Source organism: Scomber scombrus, chromosome 20 (assembly GCF_963691925.1).
Source record: "Scomber scombrus chromosome 20, fScoSco1.1, whole genome shotgun sequence".
Classification (NCBI taxonomy): Eukaryota; Metazoa; Chordata; class Actinopteri; order Scombriformes; family Scombridae; genus Scomber; species Scomber scombrus.
Genome location: NC_084989.1, coordinates 17,050,452 through 17,075,551, shown reverse-complemented (window position 1 = coordinate 17,075,551; position 25,100 = coordinate 17,050,452). Strand labels below are relative to the sequence as shown.

At 37.7% G+C, this 25,100-nt stretch overlaps 1 protein-coding gene across 1 annotated transcript; it reads right to left on the bottom strand.

Annotated features, from left to right (window-relative positions):
* Positions 1 to 17,046: 17,046 nt before the first annotated feature.
* On the bottom strand, positions 17,047 to 18,027 carry mc4r (melanocortin 4 receptor). The gene has a single exon (XM_062441395.1). The coding sequence runs from the start codon at positions 18,025 to 18,027 to the stop codon at positions 17,047 to 17,049; it is 981 nt and encodes a 326-aa protein (XP_062297379.1).
* Positions 18,028 to 25,100: the final 7,073 nt, after the last annotated feature.

Below are 25,100 nucleotides of genomic sequence, written 5' to 3'. Positions count from 1 at the left end.
GATGGAGTACAGTTTATAGTGCATAGAGTACACAGAAGATTCCACACCCAGGATACAGCTCTGCACTGGCCCATCAAAACAAAGTTTCCATAACCAATCTGACAAAGACATGGTAACAGAAGAGACATTATTACACATACATGGATTTTCAATTTGTATTGAAGATTTCAAGGGACAATCATTGTTTTACGCAGTGTAAGATGAGCAGCATTTTGTGATTGGTTGGCAAACATTAAGTACACAATATGGAATGGAGGTGAATAAATAACAAATTTTACGTTTACTTTAGGCTTTAGAATTGATTTAAGTAATAGGGGGGCATACACAGTTTCTATGGGGTTTTGGGTGGTTAAGCGCAGAGAAGTCTGTAAGACTGCGGCTGTGCCTTCTAGTCTCAACTCTGGATTGTTATGCTTTTGGTTTACTAATAAACTCAGCCATATTTCTGGATATGATGCACCATCCAAAGTGGTCTCTCCTAATCAGACCAGGTCCTCAGAAAGTACACCAGTTGAAACCCACACCACCTTGACAGTCAGTGGTTGAATGATGACATGTCGCAGTTACGACAAATTGTGTGACGACCCTCTAAATTACCTTTTTTAAAGAAGGCCAAACATAATCAATGAGTCAGGAGGGCCAGCAAAATCAAAACAATGTATTAACAAAGAAACTACTAACAAAAGCTGGTGGGCTGGCCAAAATGAACAAAAAGGAAGGGAAGACACCAGGACCAACCCACAAAGGGCCATAGGATCTGGGCTCTCTCCTCTAACCTAAACACACATGGAAGTTAAACCAAAATAAAGCCACAAAAAACAGGACTACCAGATCCACAAAACTAACAAAAAACTAACAAAGGCAAAAAAAACCTCCCCAAAAACCCTAAAGCATGGCAAGAACACATGACACCAAGTCATGTGAAGTGTGGAAGAAAGAGCAAGCCAAATTCCCGTGCCTGTATATAGGTTCTCCCTCAATCAACCTGGATCAGGGCCACCTGGAAGAAAATAAAATATTTTAAGTGGAATATCATATGCTATACACATCCTATCCAGCAGTCTGTACTAAACATATTTTGTGTCTGTAATCTATAAATAAATCATATGATACCATAATAGCATTCAGGGTTTGGCCTGGACTTGTGACCTACTGTATAAAGGCAGTTCAGACAAAGGGGCCAATGATGTTTTGAAACATCTGAAGTACTGGAGTTCGCTAACCAGATGAACAAGCTGGTCACTGTTGGGACACCTCCACCCCTGTTCCACTCATCAATGATTCAAACCATCATTTTTTTAATTATCAAGCACAATTTTAATTTTATGTTTTTCTCTCAACTTCAGTTTTATGAATGAAGCTAGAGTGAATAAGAAATGAGGTATTGCCATTTTGTTTACTGATTCCCTGAAATGCAAGCAGACAACCTGTGGATTTGTTGAATTCCTCTTCTCAAGGAATGTTCCTAAATATCCACAGGCCAAATACTGTATAACCTTAGTTGATGATGTCATCAACTAAGGTTATATTTGCTGAACTGCTGTCTATAATCTGTATTGACTTTGATTGTGTAGTTATCTGTGGTGACTTTAACATCCATTTTGACAACACCCAGGACAAAGGGACTAAAGAACTGTGCTGTGATAACTATGAACTGGCTCAACATGTGACAGAACCCATACAAAACAAAGGACACACTGTGCACATAATTATCTCCAAGGGTCTGAACATTTCTAAGGTTGTGGTGACTGATGTTGCTCTCTCTCATCATTCCTGTGATCCCTTTGAGAGCACTATCTCTATGCACACAAATGTTCAGAGTTAATTAAACTGTATATTACTGAAAACTCCAGTGAAATATTTATTTAGGTTTTCTCTTCCACCTTTGCCCTCTCTTGGGTCACAGTCAATGAACTTGTAGATAAGTTAAATTCTAAAATTGAAAATATTGTCAATACCATTGCAACCATTTTTTATTTTTTTTAAAAGGTAAAAATAAAGAAGAAAAAAAAGAACTGAGTGTTGGAAAGCTGAACACACGTGGCGGAAAAACAAATCTCCAGGTTCATTGTGACATCTAAAAAGAGAGAATTTGCATTTATAATTAAGAACTAAGAAATCCAAGGTGGTCCTTTGTCTCCGACATCAATTCCAAAAAACAACAATAATGCACAGTGCCTCGTTTGCTACTGTTGACGGACAACAAACCCCCCTGTGTCAGTAGCCCATGAACTTCCATCTATCAGGGCCTGCAATGAAGTTTCCTCCTTCTTTACTGACAAGATTTGACAAATCAGAAAAACAGTCAGTACCTCCATATCAGGTTCAGGGTACTTGGTGTCCATTTACTTGTGTGCATTTAAAATCAATTCAAGTATCATTACATAATTTTATCTAAACAACCAGAAAGACTTTGGACTTCCTGCTGCCTTGTTCTCTTACCAACAGGTTTTTTCAAAAATGTTTTAAATTCTATGGCCTCAGATCTACAGATTGTCAACATATTTCTTCTCTGAGGTGTCTTCCTACAGACCCTTAAAACTGCCGTCATCAAGCCACTCTAAAAAAGAACAATCTCAACACTATTAATGAACAATTAAAGGCCAATAAGAAACCTCCTGTTTTCAATTAAAATTATTGAAAAAGCTGTTTTTCAACAGCATAACAACTTATTGGCACTTAACAACTGTCTCCTAGTCAGGATTTCAACCAAACCACAGCCCTCAGACTGCTCTTGTTAAGATCTTCAATCTTAAACACAGACAGTAGCAGAATTTCAGTCTTACTGAATCTCTGTGCTACATTTGACACAGTTGACCTCACCATAGTACTAGACTGACTGGAAAACTGGTGGGATTTTCTAAATAGTACTAAACACAGTATTTTTTGTCTATACTGTAGGTAATCCCACATCTGATCAAACAAAAATAATATGTGGAGCTCCCCAAGGCTCCATTCTGGGGCCTCTTCTGCTCCCACTGGCTCAGATTATGTAAAACAATACAATATATTACCATAATTATGCAGATGAAACATAAATGTACATAACCACATCACCAGGAGACTATAATCCAATACAAGCACTCAGTAAGTGAATTGAACAAATTGATGATTGGATGTCCCAGAGTTTTCTTCAATGAAACAGACAAAACTGAAGTTATTGTTTTTGGAGCCAAGGAAGAATGATACAAAGTCAGTATTTAGCTTCAATTGGAAATGTTCAAAACCAAAAATCTTGTTGTACTCATGGACTCAGACCTGAAAGGGCATATTAGGACAATTACAAAGTCAGCCTACTGTTACCTGAAAAATATGTCAAGGATTAAAAGACTTATGTTTCAGCAGGACTTGTCCATGCATTTATCTTCAGTACAGTCAACTACTGTAACTATGTCTTCACAGGTCACCCTAAAAAAATCAGACAGCTGCAGTTGATTCAGAACACTGCTGCCCGAGTCCTCACTAAGACCAAGAAAGCGAATCATATCACTCAAGTTCTGATGTCTTTAAACTGAATTTCTGTCTGTCAGAGAATTGATTAAAATACTACTGTTGGTTTATAAAGCACTGAATGGTTTAGGGCTAAAATACATACATGATCTGCTGTATCGTTATGAACCATTCAGACCTGTCAGATCATCTGGGACAGATCTGTTTTCTGTTCCCAGACTCGAATCTAAACATGGAGTTTTTATGACCCATACATCTGAACAAACTCTCAGAAAACTCTAGATCTGCTGGAACTCTCAATTCTTTTAAATCAAGGCTGAAGACCTTTCCGCCCTGCACTTTTATTCTTGTATTTATGTCTTATTCAATTTTAGCTTATTTTTATTTTACATTCCCTTAACTCTTTGATAAATATTTTTAGTTGTATTTAAATGTCCTTTTATACGTGTTTTTTGTGTGTTTTATCTTAATGAGTCTAATGTTTTTGTAAAGCACTTCAAATTGTTTTGTTGAAATGTGTAAACCGATAAACTTGCTTTGCCTTATGAGTTCTACTTGCCGAAAGCAACACCACAGTCTGAATGTCATAAAAGGCAGTAGGTATTATCCTTTACCACTGTTTGCACCTAGCATAGCAGTTCATGCCCATGAATCTCATGAGACTTTTCAGAGATCAAATGGGACAGACTATTTGAACTCTCTAATTTAAAAGCAGTTTAGACATTTTTGGTGTCTGCACGGCAATGCAATGAAAATTAGCCATTGTGAATTCAGTCACTGATCTATATTACATGTGCAATGTAACCTTCATTAACCTTCATTTACCCTCAGCATGGCTGAGTGCATGCAGTTTTTCTAGTGTCATCCTGTTTCATATTCACATTGTCAGACATTCACTTCTCAGACGTGTACAGAGCAAAGAATGAGTAATTGGAACCAGAGCATTCTCTAGAGAAGAGATTTTATGACAAAACCAAGGTAGTTACTATAGATACTGAGTTATGATATACTCTCTAATTGATACAGTTACTATTTTTACCCCTTATGAATCACATCATTTTACATAAAAATTCAGTTTTGAATATGGTGAATCATTTTTCTTTTTTTAATTTGTACTTTTTTTGTATGTCTGTAAGGGCGTTATTGTACTAACAATCCTGATTCATTATTGATATTTTCACTCACATACTGTCTGGAAAATCCTGTAACAAACATTTTTCTTTGGTATCCCATTTAGTAGCTTTAATATCTAATTGCTCTAATTGTCTTCCACTCTGAAAGTATGACATATCCTGTAACAGTGTGTTCCAGCTCTTCATTGAAGTTCAGTGAAATTGATAAAATATTCAGAGCCAAAACCATGTTTTCTGCTGCTACTGAGCCCCTGTGATTTGTATTCTGTTATAATGTCGGATGTAAAACACGGTCAAAGTTACAAACTTGAGGTGAATGTATCTAAAATGCATCCTTCAAGTTCAAAGCCAGGGCTTCAACATGCTCTGATAGCTTTGTTTGCAAGGTTACCTCCACTTCCCCATTAAACTGCACATGCCCACAAACAACCGTCAGTTTCGTAGCCTTTGTTGCTAACATTGTTCCATGGGTAGTTGAATGGGGCAGTTCAATTTTGACATCAAAAGTAAAATTTAACATTACAAACAGAACCTGAATTGAAAAAGAAAACATTGCACTGAAATGCTTCTATTGCAAGAAATTGTATTGGCCCTACAACAAGTATTGGCAATTTGAGGTTTTTTTATATGTACAGATATCACCACATTTCAGTAAGTATAAATGTATTGAAATAAACAGATCAGTATATCAAATTCCATTTTTTTTAATGACAGACGTCAACCAGCTGATCATCTCAAGAGTCAGGCTGCTAGCAGCTGAGATGACTGGTTGACCAAGACAGATTTTTATGAGACTAACATTTATCTTCAACATTGACTTTTCACAGTCCTTAAGAAACAAAATTATCCAGTAATTCACTGGAAAAGTGAGTCTGAAATAAATTACCAAAGCTTTGCTGAAAAACCGTTGCATTTTCCTCTTTCTTACTCTCCTGTTTATCATCTTGTTACCCATCACATTTATCTAGTGACCGTTTCTGGAGTTCTTGACACCCAGGTTGGGAATAGAATGATTAGAGGAATAAAGGGAGGGAACAATGATTAAAGTAAGGGACTGAGGAGTCTGGTGTCTCTGAGAAATTGGATAAAGCAGTAATAGTTGAAAGAGACGAGCTCTGGACCTCATGTGCAATAAAAGAACTTTATCAGGGAAAGCGAACTACCCCCGGTGCTGTTTCTTATTCAGAGTCAGCTAATGTACTCTCGGACTAATCTCATCAAGCAATTTACACAACAAATGATTCAGTTTTCTGCTTTTTAAATGAGGGAATGTCTAGACATGCATTAGTCCAGCTGGGTCATGTATGAGAGAAATGACCATTATGATATGCTTTCAGCATAGCATTTTTATAAAAGTTTATCAGTGAAAGTTATGCAAACACTTCAAAACTTTTTTGGGAAAGAGAACTGAGCAGGAGGTGAAGGGTTAGTTTAAGCTGTTTGAATCAATGCAGCCATATTGTTGAGATTAAGCTTGATGCATGGATTCGAAATGGCCAAAATATATCTGCAGGAGGTTAACTGGATTGTTGGTGAATGCAACTGATTCAGTGGTTACTTCACCGGGAGCTAAAGTTTCTAGATGTCAAAGCTCACTTTTTTGTCCCAAACAGGCAGTTTCGGAATAAAACTTTGTAGGCACTGGAGCTGAAAACCATCTGAAAGCTCATTGCAAAAAGACATATGAAGTGGACATGAAATTATAACAAATTAGTCCTTTCAATATGCTTTATACTATGAGAGAAAAAATACCCTTTTATCATGCAGGGGCAAGTCATTACAAACTCACACAGTGCAGTTAAACACTGTTCAAACTAAAAACTATATTCTAAAGAGGGCATAATATGCACATTTCCAGGTCTACATTTTATTCTGAGACACTACAGGAATAGCTTTACATGATTTACAGTTTAAAAAAAAAAAGCCCTCCTTATTTATTGTATATTGGTCTCTCAGTTCAGCCGCTTCTTGCAGTTGTTCTTGCTCTTTTTTCTTTATATCCCTTCCTACCTTGGTCATTACTAGTGAGGTTTCTAAATTGTGCCCTTCTGTAACCACATGGATTAGAGGAGTTTCTATCACTTTTCTGGAAGTTGGCATACTTTTTTGGTGTCATGCCACCAGTGCACAACAGCGCCACAGCTCCAGTATTTACAGTCGGGATAAGGTGTTGGCGCTCCAACCAGCTGGCATGGCTGACCAAACTCACCAAATCTCCAAAGAACTTCGGAGAAAGTTTCAGAGACAATAGGGCAATGGCAGGTGGTCAAGATAGTGGAAAGCAGAGGCAGAGAAAGAGATACAAGCCATATCGCCCCTCTCACTGTCAATAAGTTGTACGTTTCTGTCAGAGACATATGACTAATTTGGAGTGCTGTCTGGTAACTTAAGTCAGCTCTATGCTATCCAACGTTCATCTTATTGTTAAAATACTAAGTATGCATTAAAATACTAAACTACAAAATTACTTGAAATGCCCATCATATAATAATAATTATGGAAGTGATAATGCCTGACGATGTGTCCTGGTAATGGAAAATAATGGAGAGGTGAAGAATTTTCACCCTCTAACTAGTCCATTAGTATCGTATTGGAGGTTCTTGAAAAACATTATCACACTTAAACCATGGCCACTCATCATGTCCCTCATTAAATCATTTGCGTGTTTAGTGTCATAACCAATGTTTGTTAGAAGCTCAGTTTTCAAAACCAGCCTGGAAAAATAAATAGTTTCTACTGAATGTTTGAATGGCTCTTTGCAGGATTATGCTGACATCCAGTACTGTCGTAGAGACAAGATGCAGCGCAGAGGAACTATGCTGAGTCTGCACAGCCTTAGAAGCAGCAGCAACACACCAGAGACCAGCAGGAGGAGTGACAACGCAGGTTTGACAAACATTTTAACATATAAGGAGCTTTATCACAAAAAGAAATGTACAAAAGGTTCTTTTCAAAATAACAATACTTAGCATTTTGGAGATGAGCTCAGTGTGCGACAGGTTCATTATAGAGTTTCTAAACCAATTTTATTTATTTCCACAAACTCCTTACTTACTTTCATTTATAAACTTTGATCACAACTGACAGCCAGTAAATGAGATCTTGCTCCATGAATCAGATCTGAAGCCCACAAAGGCATTAAACACTGGGATCAATTGGCAATCAAGCTTTACCAAGACGCTATTCTTTTAATGTGAGATGTTGTGAGAGAGAAACAAGGGCTAGAGGAGAGCACTGGGATCCCTGGGCAAAGATGATCAAAACATCCTGCTAGCCATCCGCTGTTGCTCCAGGAGTCCAACAGTGAGCAAGGCATGGAGGCAAGGGTGGAGCTGGAGGCTGGAGGCTGGACTGGACAGAAGACAGGAGAGGAGGCTGGGCCCTGCAGGAGATCTGGGTGACATTTTGTTTCACTCTATCAACAAAGACGGTCCTTCAGGACCCCTGGAACCTTCATCTTGATTCTGCTCAGGGCTGTAATTGGATGGTAAGTTGACATGAGATCAAACCGATGATCATACATGACTTTCCACAAGACTGCAGCGTGGCTGTAGTCATGTGGGACATAGGGCGGTTTTCTTCTGCACCATGTATCTCAGCCCAGCACTTGTTGCCTTTCTGAATACATTTAGAACAGGCTGGACTTGGCTCGACTGCTGCAGCTGATAGATGGGGAGCTATTTTAAATGCCATCCTTTCTTGAAAGGTCAGAAAGTCTTTAATAGGGACCTTGTTAGAGAGGAGGTTGTCTTTGTTTACAATATCCTAAGGAAATGAGAAAACCTGTTACAGAAAAGGTCATTTTTATGTAATTGTAATTGACCCCATAAGATTTCCACATGTCCCAGTTAGGGATAACCCAGTTAGTGGTGATGTCAAGCACATGTATGGATCCTGTATTATTAATTATTGGCCCATATTCTGCCAATTGGTAGAATTTCCACTGTAATGATATTCCAGTGTTGTGTTAAAAATATACAATCTCATTTAGTTACTACTTACTATTATATGTTAGTGAATTTAAATTTAAGAAAAATATATATGCTGATGTAACAACATAAACAAGTCAGTGTGCTATATACTGTAAATATTGTAAATAAATGCATTTACTGTCTACTAATTACCTAAATTCATCTATCTGTAGCCTACTTGAATCACGTGATGACAAAGCATTTTGAATTTCTTTTGATGTGATTCTGTCTTCATGCCTCTGGGCAGATCTTAACTGCTGCTTTTCCTGTAGGTGGCACTGCTTGGTGTGCATAGAAGTGGTTGGACAATGATTAAACAGCCCCTCCTTGTGGAGAATCTTGACCCTGTTAAATGTTATTGAGTGAGTCTGTGAAGTTAACTTAGGTTACTTTCAGTCTTAAGACTTTGGTAAGAGTTATTAAGTTGAAAGATTAACTTTGTTATCGTAGTAGGATTTACCTATTTCCCAATGTATCTGCAGCCTGCAAAATGTAATTTTGTGACTAATTCGAAGTTAAGTAAGCTAAGACCTTGGTAAGCATACAGTGGAAAAAGGATATTAAAGATTCACAATCCAGTTTCACTATAACCTCAAAACATAGATTAATCTAGCCTGACGTCTTGCGTCAAATTGCATTATACCCCTGAGTAACTTCTAAGATGCAATAAAGAGGATGCAGGATGTATAATATGTTATAGAGCTGTGTGAGATTCAAGAGTTATTGGACATCAGTACGTCAGCAGCAGTACTATATTACACTTAGACATTCATTTGGAGGGGGGACTGTGATGTTTTGACTCACAATAGTTTGGTTCAAAACTATCATACTTGCTCAGACAGTGGCAAAGTAATGTATTTTACTATGATGGAAGTCTGACTTATCCCCCCCACACAATGATCATACTATACCTCAGAGAAAACCATGTAAAGTGTAAAGGGGGAAGTGGAATTCTGCTGTGATACGAAATAACCCAATGTATGTTAAAGAATGAAAAGAATGAAAAGAGATAAAAAGTTCTGAAATAAATGGAAAGGTATGAAGTTAAACTAGATATAAGCTATGCCAGATGGAGTTGCAAACATGAGGGCAGATTACAAAGGCAACAGGATCCTGGATTCAGGATGTGGGATAATATAATTAAATAAATGTATTGTTTGTGAAATGGAATGAAATAATTATCTTTTTTTAAGAATACAGCTTGTAGATAGTTTTAGTGATACAGACATTAAGACAGGTCAGACAAGATATTACTAAATTATGAAATAAATGTTAAAATATAAACATATGTAGTCTAGCTGTCAAGTTCTGGTGTTTGAATATAGAATATGAAATGGGCTAACAAGCAAACTTAGATAATTTAGTAAGTATAAACTGGATTCAGTTTATAAACTCTTCACCTTTAAAAATACAACTTTCTGCCCCCCTTAGAGGTTAAGTTTCTTTCTAAAATCTGTCTGAACATTGCTTTCTCTCTATCTATTCTCCATAGTCCACGGAAAAGAGAGGACTTGACAGAAAATATTGATATGCTTGTTGCCCTCAGTTACATTTACATGTTATCATTTGGTAGACACTGCTATCCAAAGTGATTTACAGCCAAGTTATTACCGTATGCTAAACCTGTAAGCCTAACAGGCAAGAGTGATGCAAGGAGTACTTCTCTGACTTTTTGCCCTTTGTTTCACTTATCAGGTTAAACACAGGCTGCCCTAGCTTATTAGTGATGGTTGATGGGGCTGCATTGTAACCTAAGCCCTTGCTAAAAGTTGCACTTTTAGTTTATAGGCATCTTTTCCGAAGAATGGATCAAAATCTGAATATTTTACTTGTAATATCTTTGTTGATTGCTAAAAAAAAACAAGAAGGCTCTGAGGCTTCTACACACACACACACACACACACACACACACACACACACACACACACACACACACACACACACACACACCAACACAGGTATGATATATGTTGCTTCTGGTCTTGTGGTATTTTTCTCACATAGTGGTGTGAGATTCGAAAGAGAGAGATAGAGAAGAGAGAAAGTACTGAGGTCATTCACTGGTTGGTTTCGAAGACATATTGCACAAGTACGTGTTGTTATGGTGACTATAGCACCCGTTAGCTTCCTACTCTCTCGCATGCACTCACACACATGCTCTAATACACTCAGGGAGATGAAAAAATACAGTTACACAATATGCAATTATGAGGATTAGGGCTGGAACACTGCAAGATAGTACAGTACAGTCAGCAGTCTGGATTTGTCCATATGACTAAATTCATATCCTACCCAAATTGAATACCTGGTAATAATAATAAAAATAATACTAATAATCAAAGGATAAAAAATTAAGAAGAAGTATTTTCTAGTCACAATGTGGCAAATGAGGACCTGACTTGGAAGTAAATTCCAGCATTATTTGCTGTGGCTGAGGATGGCAGAAGTAGAGTCAACATGGTGTAATTTGATGCAAGCAGCTCTGTGCACAAACCCCCAGGAGGCCGGCATGATAAAGGGGGAGGGAGCTGATGAGAGTCAGAAGTTAACCAGTGTTTAACGGCCACATGGAGAAACTGCAGTGGTACAGATGAGGAAAAAAAGAAGCAGCACCTTTTTCCAATTGTGAATGAAGTGTAAAGAATGATTCAACACTAAAAAAAAGGATTACATTGATCATTTCAGGGAGTATCTGCTGACTCATCAGCTGAGTGGAGTAATAAGTCCGTAGATGATACATTAGAGCCAGTCAGGCGAAGCGAGGCTGTCCTGGAGTTGAGGATACAGCGGCTTTCCTCAGGCTCAAAAGGATTCAGCTGAAGCCTGTTGTCGGGTTAAATATGATATACGACAATTTCTGAGGAGCAGAGAGATGAAGCATTACATCACTATCACACACTGAAAAGTGGATTTTGGTGAATTCTTTTGTTGAAATTCAGTTAAAAAACATTGTGTCAACAGTGTCCATTTTTCACCCATCTGACTATGTAGTTTTCTGGTGTGTGATGAGCACTGAAGCCTCAAAGGACTGCTTGCAAGGCTGCAAATGTGCAAAACTTTTGTTATGAGAGAGGGAATCAATACAAAAGGCTGCTAAAAACATGTATCACTTCTCAATCCATGATCCTGAGATGCAAAATTAGTAGATTTCATAATATTAAATAATTAAAATATAATGACAGGAAGAACGAATTGTGTTAGATTTGAATGAAGCATCATAAACATTTCTCTCTGTCTGAATGTCAGACATGTCTGTACATACTCCACAGTTGCTTCGATGCATGTTTAATTACTCCTACAGCAAAAGAACAGCAAAAGCTTACACATGAATCCTCAGTTTGTATAAGAACGTGTTGAGAATGTTTTCTTTCTTGTATTGTTTAATAAAGGCTGCAGGAACTTGCAGCCGTTTGACATTCACATCACACCCTCACAGTATGACAGCACTTTTAGGCAAATCAATGAATTTAGACTCTTAAACATGTAATTCAGGAAGAGTCCAGATGCCCCCTTCTGCTTTTTGTTATTTGCACTTTAAACTTTAGAAAGGAAAGGAGTCTGCAGACATTTGAAGTAAATTGTTTGTGACCCACTGTACCAGTGACATTTTGTTTCATTGTGCTTCAGTAAAAAATAAAATACAAAAAAATAAATAAAAGGGAGAGAAAGTAGATGCTCTGATGTGACTGGGCCCATATTGAGGCTGCCATTATGAATGAATGAATGCTGAATCACTGTTGAGTCACTGCTTCTTTATACTTGTAAAATATTTCATACTTCATTCTACTTACTCCAACAAACACCATCCACATTGTACAATATTTTTTTTACTGCCTGAATACAAACAATGAATGCTTTTGCCCATTTCAATGCGTTTCTGTATAATGCCAGCATTTTTCAATGACATAGAAGAAATATGGACAATTACCATGTTCTCTGTGCTCAATATGTTTTCTTTCAGTTACCAGCCTTGTTGTATTCCAATCTCTTTTTTTATCATGAATACAGTTTAAATGACAAGAGATAATATCAGGATACTTGATGATATTGAAAATATGTCATATAATTAGCATATTTAAGTTTGATATCTATAAATCCATTACAACCCAGGAATCCATTAAGCTGTAATTAAATTCAGATTGAACTAGAATCCATTTGTCATACTGATGTTTTCAGAGCAATACTGAATGTGTGGATACTGGCTGAGGCTGTTAACTGAGCCATGGAGAAGCTATTTCTCAGAGTTATAAATGTTTTGTTTGCTTTGCTTGAAATTGTTTACAATAACTGAAAACCTTTGGACAATATTTCTGGCAAAGAAACTTGATTCATTTCTTCACCTACTCAGCCAGATAGATATAACAAACAAACACCAGTGGTGTCTTTGCTCTAGGCTTAAGTGATCATTTTCCAATTCTAAAAAAAACAATTAAGTCACTCAATCATGATCATGCTGACTCCCTATCCAATCTACAGTTGCCTCAGTCGATGCCAGCAGTTGCAATAGATATAGCCCTTTTAGTGAAAGATTTTCTTTTATACAGTTCTCTCCTTAGGAGGTATTTGATACTTTTCCCTCAGTTGACCCAAAAAAGGCTGCTGCAGCAGACCTTTTGAATACAGGACTCTTAGTATTGGCTGCACCTATTATAGCTTTACCTATAACACATATTTTTAATTTAACTCATGTATCTGGGAATATTCCTGAAGATGTAGCCTACTGCCTCTGCATAAAAGCAGTGAAACTAGCAATCCAAATAACTACCACCCAATCTCTGAACTGTCATGTTTAGCCAAAAAGCTAATCGACAATCAAATGTGTAACTTCATATTCAAGCATTGCATTTTAAACCCCCACAAGTCTGGTTTCTGACCTGGACAAAGCACTCTGACAACAGCATGTAAAGTAGTAAACTATATAATGTGTTCTCTGAATAGGAGGGAATGTTGTATTGCCCTGATCATTGATTTGTCCAAAGTATTTGACATAGTGGATCATACTCTATAGACTTAGATACATTTTCTACTTACACAAACAATAGTTTAGGATGATCATCTGGCTTCCCTGAAGTTACAAAATGGGTGCCACAGGGCTCCATACTTGGTCCTATCCTGTTTACATTGTATATTAATAACCTGACTTCACAGCTGTATTCAATATCATGCCGATAACACAGTAATTTACTTGTCTAATTCACAGTAAGTTTTTGGCTATACAAAAGACTGTGATTCAAATAACTTTTTAGTAAATCCAGGAAAGGCTAATTACATGCTCTTCATCAGATCCTGAATACAAATCATCTAAGTTTTACTTACAATATCTAACATTTAAAAAGTCTCATGTTGTACCTGGTACCTGGGTATCTGGTTAGATGAAAAATTATCATATGAAACTCTGTTTAGGAACTTACTAAAATGGTAAAATTAATTTCTTTCTTTCTTTTTTAGAATTAAGCAGTGCCTCTCTTTTAACAGTTGCAGATTGTACATTAATCAAGATGTTGTATCAGTGCTTGGCAACGCAGATGTTATTTACATGCATGTCGCCGCCTATCCTTTGAACCTCTTGATGATGTGTAAAACAGTTCTCTCAGATTTATCACAGGTGACAGTTTTAGGACCCATCATTGTATCGTCTATGAAAAAGGACATCACTCACCACTCGAAGGGAACAACACTGTCTCATTTTTATTTATGAAGCCATCCTAAATAAGTTACCATTTTATTTATCATCTCTTTTAAGGCTAATATGGGATAGCACACTCATTCACAAGAATGCATTACCTTGGATATCCCATTCAGGAAAACAGAACTGGGAAAAACCGCATTCAACTGCTATGCTCCTCATAGGTGAAATAAGCTTGAGTACTCCCTATCTATCTATCTGTCTGTCTGTCTGTCTGTCTGTCTGTCTGTCTGTCTGTCTGTCTGTCTGTCTGTCTGTCTGTCTGTCTATCAATCTATCAATCTATCTAAAACCTATAGTTACAGTTGTGCTTATACAAATGCTTATTACACTGTTGATAGAGCAAATGTATTTGTATCTCAATACCTTATATAAGGCCAGTTGTTTTTAAGTTTGAGGTTGTTTTTATTTTCAAATCAGAATTTGAAGAGTTGTGCATGTGTGTTTTTTTTCTTTGAAAGTAAAACATCAACAACCTTGTCTTTAGGTTAAAGTCGGCACTCCAGAGGAACACTGACAAACAGAGTTGTTGCTGAGGTGGCATCATGATTTATTGAAGTAACTTTGCAGCAGCAATTCACAGAGGATGCAGTGGTCAAGCAAACACCTTCATATCAGCACACATTATTTAAATTCCAGGCGAAGCTTTCAACCTAAAATTTGTACACTACATGAGTTTTCTTGCGTATTTTTTGGGCTTAGAAATGCACTTCAAGTTTAAAAAGGCATAAACAAATAAGGCAATATTGAAAATAGCATTTACCTACATGTACATACTGATTACATCAGTTTCTAAAAGTTCAAATACTGTCACAGACACACGGTTGCTCTTTACATCACAGTTCGACATATTTAAGGCAAAGATAAAAAGCAACACGTTCCACAACACATAAAAATACATTCAGTAAAATCTGTCCTATTACATAAACATAAACATGATGAAAAATAGATCTCTAAATAGTCACATGTACATGTTGAGAGTGAGAGTGAGAATACCCCACATGTGCAAATTTACACAAATATCTACACAAATTCATCGGACACTTGATTTCCAATCAAATGACATAATGGAGTGGAGTGGAGTGGCAGTGAAATCATCAGGTCTACTTCAGCTATTTGTTCACTGGAAATCATGATTTACTGAATATTTAAATTACTTCCTACTCATATTAGGGATGAAATTATCTTTCCTGATGCCCTGCTTTTAAAGAGAACTTAGGGGTTTAAAAAACTTCATCACCCAACAGTTGGATCAAAGATTCCCCCCCGCCCCCCTAGGTGTACTAGTTAAATCTAAACAACAGGTATTTATAAGTTGTCAATATTTGAGCCTGAGAAAAACACTTAACTGTATATATTAATGACATTTTCCTGATTTCAGTTGCCTCAAAGTGTAAAAATCTGTCTCAAAAAAGATAGTTTTTCTGTGCATCACTATTTCCGTAAATGTGCAGCCTTTTGCATCTTTACCCCCTTTTAGCCCATTGAGTGACTTTACACATCTACCACCCTACATTTTAAATCACAGTCAACAAATATTGTGCATAACCATCAAAAAATGGTCAATGTGGTCAATATGCTGAGTGGGGGAGGTCAGCAGGTGAGAGAAAAGTGTTGGGTTTCTTTTTTGTGCTGTTCATTCTTGATTTCCAGAAGAAATCTAGATTGATTACAGTGCTCTTTTCAGCTTGATAAAATAACACAATAACACATCTTTTTTTTAAAGTAGCAAGATTGAAATGAGCAATTTCCCCCTGTATTAGATTTCTATGGGTGAAATGCCACCTTGGTAAAAAGGTAACTTCTCTCCATCTCCTTTTTGTTGATTGGCACATAGTACATGAGGGAAATCGGTCAAGCATAATGGATTTTCTTCTGAATTTACTTCATCAGTGTATCTCATGACAAGTAAATGTTACACATATTTACTTACATTCATTAAAATGCAAAACACAAAGAGTATATGCCAGGGATATACCAATATTTGCTTGCAGTGTGCAAAATACAGTCATGATTTCCGTTATGAAGAAGATTAAACTCTGGCATCAAACATGGAGGTAGTCTGTAAAATACTCTCTTCATTTCTCTGTAAGATATTCAGTATGTCATTTACATTATAGTGCATGCACTGTGGTATTTAGTTTCTATGTTGCAACACTATTACAGCTGTGACATTTAAGTGTCATTATACCATTACATAATATATGATAGATACATCAAGGCAGGGCATTGTTGATTTCTCTTAAATAGAAAAGAGTTGAGAGAGAGAGAAAGAGAGACAGAGAGAGAGAGAGAGAGAGAGAGAGAGAGAGAGAGAGAGAGAGAGAGAGAGAGAGAGAGAGAGAGAGAGAGAGAGAGAGAGAGAGAGAGAGAGAGAGAGAAAGAGAGAGAGAGGATTTGTAAAGTTAATCACAGTTTGAGCATGTGTACTGGTTTATACAGATGCTGGTCACATTTTCCTTTCAAATTGCACTTCAGAAGGGCATTTACTTTAAGTCAAAATAGCATTTCTATTTATACAGAAGTAATACAATAATACTCTTTTTTACAAGGTGTTTGTAAACCTACCTCTTCAGAAACCTGACTAACAAAACCAGAGGTTTTTGTGAGTCAGGGTGTGAGGGTGTGGGTGGGGGCGCTACTTATAAATCATTTACAGACGACTACGAGAGCACAGGGCACAACCGAACTAAATCAGTCCACAATGATTACAGCTCAAACCTCAAAGTCCTTGTTCAACAAATTTCATTTCAATAGTGGACTGCAACTGCCAGGGTTGTGGTTCTGGTGACACTTAACAAGCAGCTCACACACACAACAGGGCATGAGAGCAGCAGAAAATCTCTTTGAAGGTTCTTCTCATCTCCTGGCTGCGAAAGGCGTAGATGATGGGGTCAATGACGGAGTTGCACATGATGAGGATGAGGTACATGTTGAAGTGAGACATGAAGCAGGTACAGTAGGGGTTCCTGGGGCAGCTGATCATGAGGATGAGGTGGAGAAAAAAAGGCGCCCAGCACACGACAAACACCCCAAGGAGGATAGTGAGGGTGATGGCTCCCTTCATATTGGCTCGCTGGTGGATGGGCGCGTTGCCTGGCAACGCAGCAATCCGCTTCATGTGCAAGCGTGCCAGCAGGAACATGTGGACATAAAGAGATGCCATGAGCACCAGCATGGTGAAGAACATGGTGATAAGGCAGATGAGTACTGTGGTGCTTTCTGAGTAGATGATAAACAGAATTCCGGACACGATGCAGCACGTCCAGATACTACTGATTACCAACATCGCTCTTCGCAAGGTGACAATGTTATGGTATCGCAGCGCGTAGAAGATGGTGATGTAGCGGTCAACGGCAATGGCCAGTAGACTACAGATAGATGCTAACAAAGAGCTGCAGATCATGGAGTCAAACACATTGTCCATGTTTTTGATCAACGTGACGGGGATGGTCAGCTTGCCTCCATTAATGAGCGCAATGACAATAGTCTCAGAGGCGTTGGAGACACTGACAAGCATGTCAGCCACAGCAAGGCTACAGATAAAAAAGTACATAGGTGAGTGAAGGTTCTTGTTTTTGATAATGGCAGCCACAACCAGGATGTTTTCCAGCAGGCTGACAATGCCCAGAGTGAGGAAAACCTCTGTTGAAATCAGAAGCTGTTCGTAGCATCCTGCTGATGAATCCTTCTCAGCTGTTAAGTCTTTGTCAAGTGGCAAAGTGCCTGAGATTTGGCTCCTGTTGTGGTAGCCTTGAGTCAATCCATGCTGTTGTGTGGTGTTCATAATTTCTCCTTAGATTCCTTGTCTTCTTGGTTTAAGTCTTCTTTCTTTCTTTAAGTTATTAGTCCATCTGGTTTGTCAGTCTTAAAATCTTAGTGTGTGCCAGTCATCCCCATTTTTCTGGAGGACAACACTGGCAGGGGAAAAGAAAAATCTTTGTCAGTCTTCCTTCTTCCCTCGTACACCCTTCAAGGTTTATCAAGAAAGGTAGTTTTCTTCAGACATCTGCTGCTGTTGTTACTCTCAGCCAATGACAATCCCACAGCTCTCCTTTCATCTCTTTAAAGAGAGTGTAGTAAGAAGTTAAAATAAAAAAAGATGTGAGAGAGATAAGTGGAAGGAGTGAAGCAGAAAGCAGAGGTGCGTGCAGGAAGAAGAATGTGTGAGACTGATTAACGGTGAGAGGCAACATGAGAGGCAGAGAGAGTGGTGCGCAAAAGCTCGCTCTGCAAGTGCAGGCAGATCATCACTTAGTAAGCTACTGTGGTCTTCCCTCCCTATCTCTCTGCTATTATACCATGCACACACATACACACACAAACACTCCCAGTAGACGTCTGTCCTATCCGCTTGCTGATAAGGTGGGAGGAGGGGTGAAGTTTGGATTGACGCACATGAATGAGCAGTTTTTAAATTGAATGGATTTGAGAAACATGTTGCATCACTTTGCAAAATTTTTGTGTGAAGTTAAAACATTAAATGGATTCATGAAATTACATGAGAGAGTTTAGTTTTTCCTCCAACAGTGAAAACATTATATATATCAAATGATGGTATAATATTACAATTACTAATATCATGTATTATATTCAAGTATAACTACAAAGTCATATTTTATTAAGTAATGTCTTATATTAAAAGCTTTTTTGGATAAGAGCAGAATAACACCACAACAAGCTGACAGACACACAGCTCTGACTATGATATCTTTATAACATTGTTTTAGGTAATGAGTTAGCAAACAGTTGCCTGTTTGCACTTCCACCAGACATCCAGCAGCATTTATTTAGAATCCACCTTTAACCAGTCTCAACCAACTCTTGAGAAAAAAGTTTGACTCTTTAGACATTTGATGTTTGACTGTTATCGCCAGCTACTCAGTGAGTATGCCCGTCAGCTGTTTGGTGTTTTGGACAGGTGGCATATTGGGGGTTTGTTTATCAGAGCATGTCTGGTGAAAACACGGTTGATGAGCCAAACAGTGAATGTGCTGTTAAACATTGTAATTTACTTCTACATTAATAAATCATTTGATTGATTTTTCATTCATTAATGGCGTTTTACAGCAAAAGTTAGACGCTTTGGAAAACAGTTATTTACACTTCCGTGTGGAGAATTTGATAATTTAATCAATATCATTCCCATGCCTGTACAATTAAACCTACACCTACAGCTCGCTCACACTTCACTGCAGCTTTAATACAGCATGTTTGATAAACTGCAACATACTCCTGTCTCAATGTAAAAGTCAAGTTATTTAAAGGATACATTTTTACTGTAATCAAGTTGAGTTTCAATAATAGTATAAGTTTCAAGGTCTCTTTTGTCACTGCTGATCTTATATAATGTCGCCATTCCCCATTGACTGAAACTCTACTGAGGAAACATTTCTTTACCACTCAGGTAACTGTTCATAACATCTTTCAGGTAAAAAAAAAAAGAACCTTTCCAGACCTGTGCTTTCTTTTTTCGCTTTGACATTTAAGTCAACATTTTGAGTTGGGTAAATATCATGAACAGCTTACTTAAATGCGTTGCAAAGAAATCTTCCAGGAGATGAATGTAATTTTTTTGCACACAGAAACATATTGAACAATCCCTCTGATGATTGAAGTAGAACAACAAAATAAAGCGACAGATGGTTACGCATATTAAAGTTTTTTCTGAAATAATATATATTTAAATTTCTTCACTACTTCTGAAATAAATTAGAGGGAAAAAACATGTCTGCCTTTGTTTCCTCATCTCTATGTTTTTCTTTCTTCCTCCATCCTTTTCTTGCAGACTATTCATTTAATTCATGCCTGACAGCATTAGAAATAAATCCCTAAATGCCATGCTGAGGGCAATGACATTAAGGAGATATTTTGATTTGATGATGAAATGAATACTCATCTCCCTAAGAACTTGTCTGGTAATTTAGCAACTTGCTGAACTTGCTTGCAAATGTCTCCTGTCATACTGATTAATATCAGCTTCTTGCAATAAACATGCTAAAAGGTGACAATGTTGCTAATGACAAATCTAATTTCTCTAATCCATGCACCAGCAACACAAGTTACTGTCTCCAAACAAAATATTTAACAGAGGATGTCAGTGAGGATGTAGATGGAGACAAATTATTGGATGTTTGGAACAAATAGGTTTTATTTTTATTTTTTTGTAATTTGATTCCGCCTCCATCTATTCCAAGTTAATGGGTGTAAAAAGGGTACAGAAGACAGTCAGTACCCTAAAACCAGTAAAAAAAATTACATTCATGAGCCAAGAGCCCAGGCAAGAGAGGCTGTCCCTGTTTTTATTTCTGTCGCAGGAACAATAATTTTAGCTCATCACTGGAGAAGCAAATACTTTTAGCCACTCTGTTCCACTCAATTAAAAGTATTTAATTATGTCTAATGTTAGCCATTATCAGCTATGCTATTCCATTCAAAGAGCAGCAACTTTATAAAAAAGGAACATCAAGTTGAATATGTCAACAAATCAAGACTATATTGTCTTGAGACTGTCTTGATGGACAATGTTGATGTTGAGTTTAGATATTTAAATTTGAATAAACTTTCTTTTTGTCCAAGTGAGTGGAAGGTTTTGTTATAATGAAGCTTCAGCTTGGTAATAAAAGAGATATTCATTACGTGGGCGAGCTGAGCTGCTTGATGGAGTGTGTTAACTTTCCTGATTCAATTGTTGAGTAAATGTAACAATTTTATAATTGGAGTCCAAGCTTAGTGCACCTAGCTGGAAAAACAGTGAAAAATGAATAAATAAACCTCTGTGTGTGAAGATGTTGCACTTTATACGAGGAGCACTTTAACAGGTCTGTTGTTGATGTGAATTGTTGGTGGTGTTGATGTTTGTTGGTGTTGGTAGCAGTGTGTCCTAAATAAGCTACCAATTTATTTATTATCTATTTCAAGACTTAGAAAATATGGGATAGCACACTCATTCAAAAGAATGCATTAGCTGTGTAGCTTAGTGGTTAACACTACTGACTGTGGCGCAGGATGCGTGGCGGTTCGATTCCTGGTGAGGGCAGAGTAACAAAGCGGGGGGAAGGTCTGGGATTAGTGGACCCTTGGGGAAGTTAACTAAATGCACGTCAGGTGTCGAGGAACCAGGGTAACCTGATGAGAATTGAGCTACTGGTACTACTATACATTTAACCCCAGTGAGAGGGGTATCACGCAGAACTTGTGGGATATATGGAAGCTTCGAAAACCCATCATCTTCCAAAATTCTCACCAAATGTCAACTGCTATCACAGCTATAACAAACAACAGAGATTCCGAGGTTGGTACCAAGCCCTAAAGGAATTGTGGTTTTGTCAAATACCAGCTTTATTTAAGCAGCAGCACTCTTCATATGCACACTTTCATGTTCTTTCAAAACTGGCAAAAGTTTGAAGTAATATATCACTAATGGCATCACATGCAGGCTCAACATTGATTAATAATTAGTTATATGACTCAACTTTGAGTTATAATGTAGTCTGTCTTTCCAGGGCAGAGTAACCAAGAATAAAATAATAAAAAAAGTAGTTTTATTTATCTTTAGAATAACAGAATACAACTCTCCTGTGCCCACTTCAAAATAACAATGCTCTGACAAATCACCACAGGATAGATCAATCATGCAATCAAGTGGTATTTACATATTTACTAAGAGACATGATTAATAAGGCTTGAGCATTATATAGAAAAACTTGTCACATTATGTCAGAAAATGTAATAAAGAAAGTCACACACATCGAAAGTCAACTCGTTGCACAAAACAACCAGAGGGTGTTGTTTATTCAGTGCACAAATCAAGTCAATTCTGTACAGCAATACAAGATCCTCTATCCTTAGACCCTCGATTCAAATAAAGGAAAACTTCCAAAAAAACTTAAAAAAAAAAGAAAAATGGAGGACATCTTTAGGAAGAGCAACAGAGGAACAGAGATCTTTGAGATTTTCGTAAAGGCAGATAATATTGTTTGCAGTGTATAGTTAATTCCCAAAGGACCAAAAAGGAGCAACATCCTGAATGTCGGCTGTCGCCATAGAGACATGAAAGCGAGTATGAACTTCTGTTATATTAGATGTAAATGTTGGCTCATGCATATCATCCAGTAGAGCTCATTCTTTCTTAAGCTGATAACAGTAATGTAACAACTCATATAGATCTGGGATTATATGGATGATACGGCATATGTGTACTGGACTGGGCAAAGAGCTGGTTCCTGATGAAAGGCCAGAAGGCGGTAGCAACTGGCAGGAGACTTACTTAGGGAGATTTACTGAGATAGAAGAGTGAGTGAACACTTGATGATTCTTTAACGCCTGAGTGACACATGTCATTTTGTATGTTGAGGGGTCAGGGTCGCGGGCCCCTAAACTGCAGAATGAACTGAAGGAATACTTCTTCAAATAATTGTCTTAACTTTTTTTTAACCCATATCTAACTGATTTAGCCTAGGTTGAAACATTGCATTTATCTTCTCTTTTGATTTTTTATAAATACTACTTGAGTGTGTCTCTCCTTGCTTTTATGTCAGGTTTGCTTTTTCTTTGGACAAATTAGCTTTCTGTTAGCCACAAACTACTACAGAGTAATAACTTATAAACCTCTCTCTTTTTCTTACACAGGCATACATATCTCTGCATTTATCTTTCGCACACCGGTAGTCTTGTCATTGATGTATTTCTGTAGACGCACCCTCTTGTTTTAGATATCATCTTAAATCAGACTGAGTTGCTGGTTTGCGTTCATGTGTTGTTGGACAATCCAAAATCGAACATTTATCCCACGAATAATTACATTTTTGGCAAATTTACAACCTGTAAAATGTGAATTTTTTATGATTGCTGAGGCGTTGACATGAGACTTTTAGGAGGCACAGAGCACTGATGTTCAATCAATAATATCTTGGAATAATACTTTATAGCCTAACACTGTTAAAACATTCTGCTTTGTTTCGGATTTGGAATTAATTCTGGTTGATTTCGAGAGGTCACAGATGACATGAATTGAACAGAAATTCAATATATATATGTTCGTCAATCAATCTGCTCTGATTGATTAATTTATTTACCAGCCTAAATTATCCATAACCTACTGTAATATGAATAGCCTACAGAGTCTTTTGCAACAGGGCATCATTTGCCATTTTGTGAATTTTCCTTGTGGCTGGATGTAGGTGCAGGTGGTAGTTAACACTCAACGTACTTATGTGGTAACTCAGTTCACATCGACAATAAATGCAAATAATTTTTGTCTTGTGGATAGAACATCTGGCCGAGCTTTGAAGCTGAATTTGCCGTTCATAGGACCATTTTCTGTAGGATCCACATCTGCTTGTTATTCAACATTCAAGGGTCAAACCCAACATGCATTAAAAACATTAGTGCCGTTAAAATGAATTTGCATTAACGCCTTATTATCGCATTAACTTTGACAGCCCTAGTGAATAATTTTGAACCTAAGAGTATGGTTATCGTACAGTTGTTGATGAAGCAGATTGTGATCAGTGAAGCAGAACAGGCGCTGGTAACAGTAACTGAGCCAAGGTAGGTAAACACAGGAAGAAAAACAAACTAACTACTAGGAAAGTTGGCTGATGGATCTATACCTCATAGTACACTGAACAATCTAGCGAAGTGCAGAGTGCAGGGAGGTTTAAACACTGCAGGTTTCTGATGAGTAGATGAGCAGCAGGTGTGCTGTGAGCTGGATCACCACGCTCCAGGCTGAGACACACACACATTGACAGAAACGGAGACCAACAGGGGACAAACAAGAAACACAAGGAAAGGGAAAACTGCGGAGTGCAATAGGAATGAGAGAGAGATCCTGATTAATCATGACAACATTAGGCTTTGGATACACACACAACATAGATCAATCTGTTGTTGGTTTGGCTTTGCACATGGTCCACAATAAGAAAAATGTAATCACCAGCCTTATCCTTTAATCATATTGAGTTGACACAAAAGCTGTGGTAGTGGTTTCTAGGAGCTGTTAATGTTGAAATAGATGTTATTTGTGTAAGGGAACTTCCCTAGTCTTAATCTAAAGGTGTCAGTGAGCATATCACCAGATACTGCTAGTATGGAGGACCACAAGTGTCAAGAAATTTCACCAACCTGCACCGCTATCCTGGTAAACACCCTGATCACATCCCGTCTGGACTACTGTAACTCTCTTCTCTTTGGTCTTCCGCGGAAATCTCTTCACAAACTCCAGCAGGTACAGAATGCAGCCGCCCGTATCATAACCAGAACCCCCTCTATTGAACACATCACTCCTGCCCTGCAGCAACTTCATTGGCTCCCTATCAAATCCCGCATTGACTTTAAGATTCTACTCCTCACTTACAAGATCCTTCACAACCTGGCACCATCATATCTCTCGGAACTGATTCACATCTACACACCCTCCAGAACTCTCCGATCCTCCTCTGCCAACCAGCTCTTTGACCCATCTGCCAACTTAACTACCATGGGGTCAAGAGCTTTCAGCCGATCTGCCCCCCGCCTTTGGAACTCTCTCCCACCAGACATTTGCACTTCGGACTCTGTTTCCACCCTTAAATCCCGCCTGAAAACGCACTTATTCAGAGTGGCATACTCTGTCTCACACTAACTATGCAATCATGTTCTTGTTTATTTGTTGTACTGATGCACTTTATAGTCACATTCATATTTATTTCTTTATCTTTGCACTTAACGTTGCTTGATTTTTTATTGTTTGATGTACTGTTGTCGTGTTTTATGTGCCTTGTAAGGTGTCCTTGAGTGCTTTGAAAGACGCCTTTAAATATAATGCATTATTATTATTATTATTATTAAATTGATTTTAAAAGAGATTAACAAAAA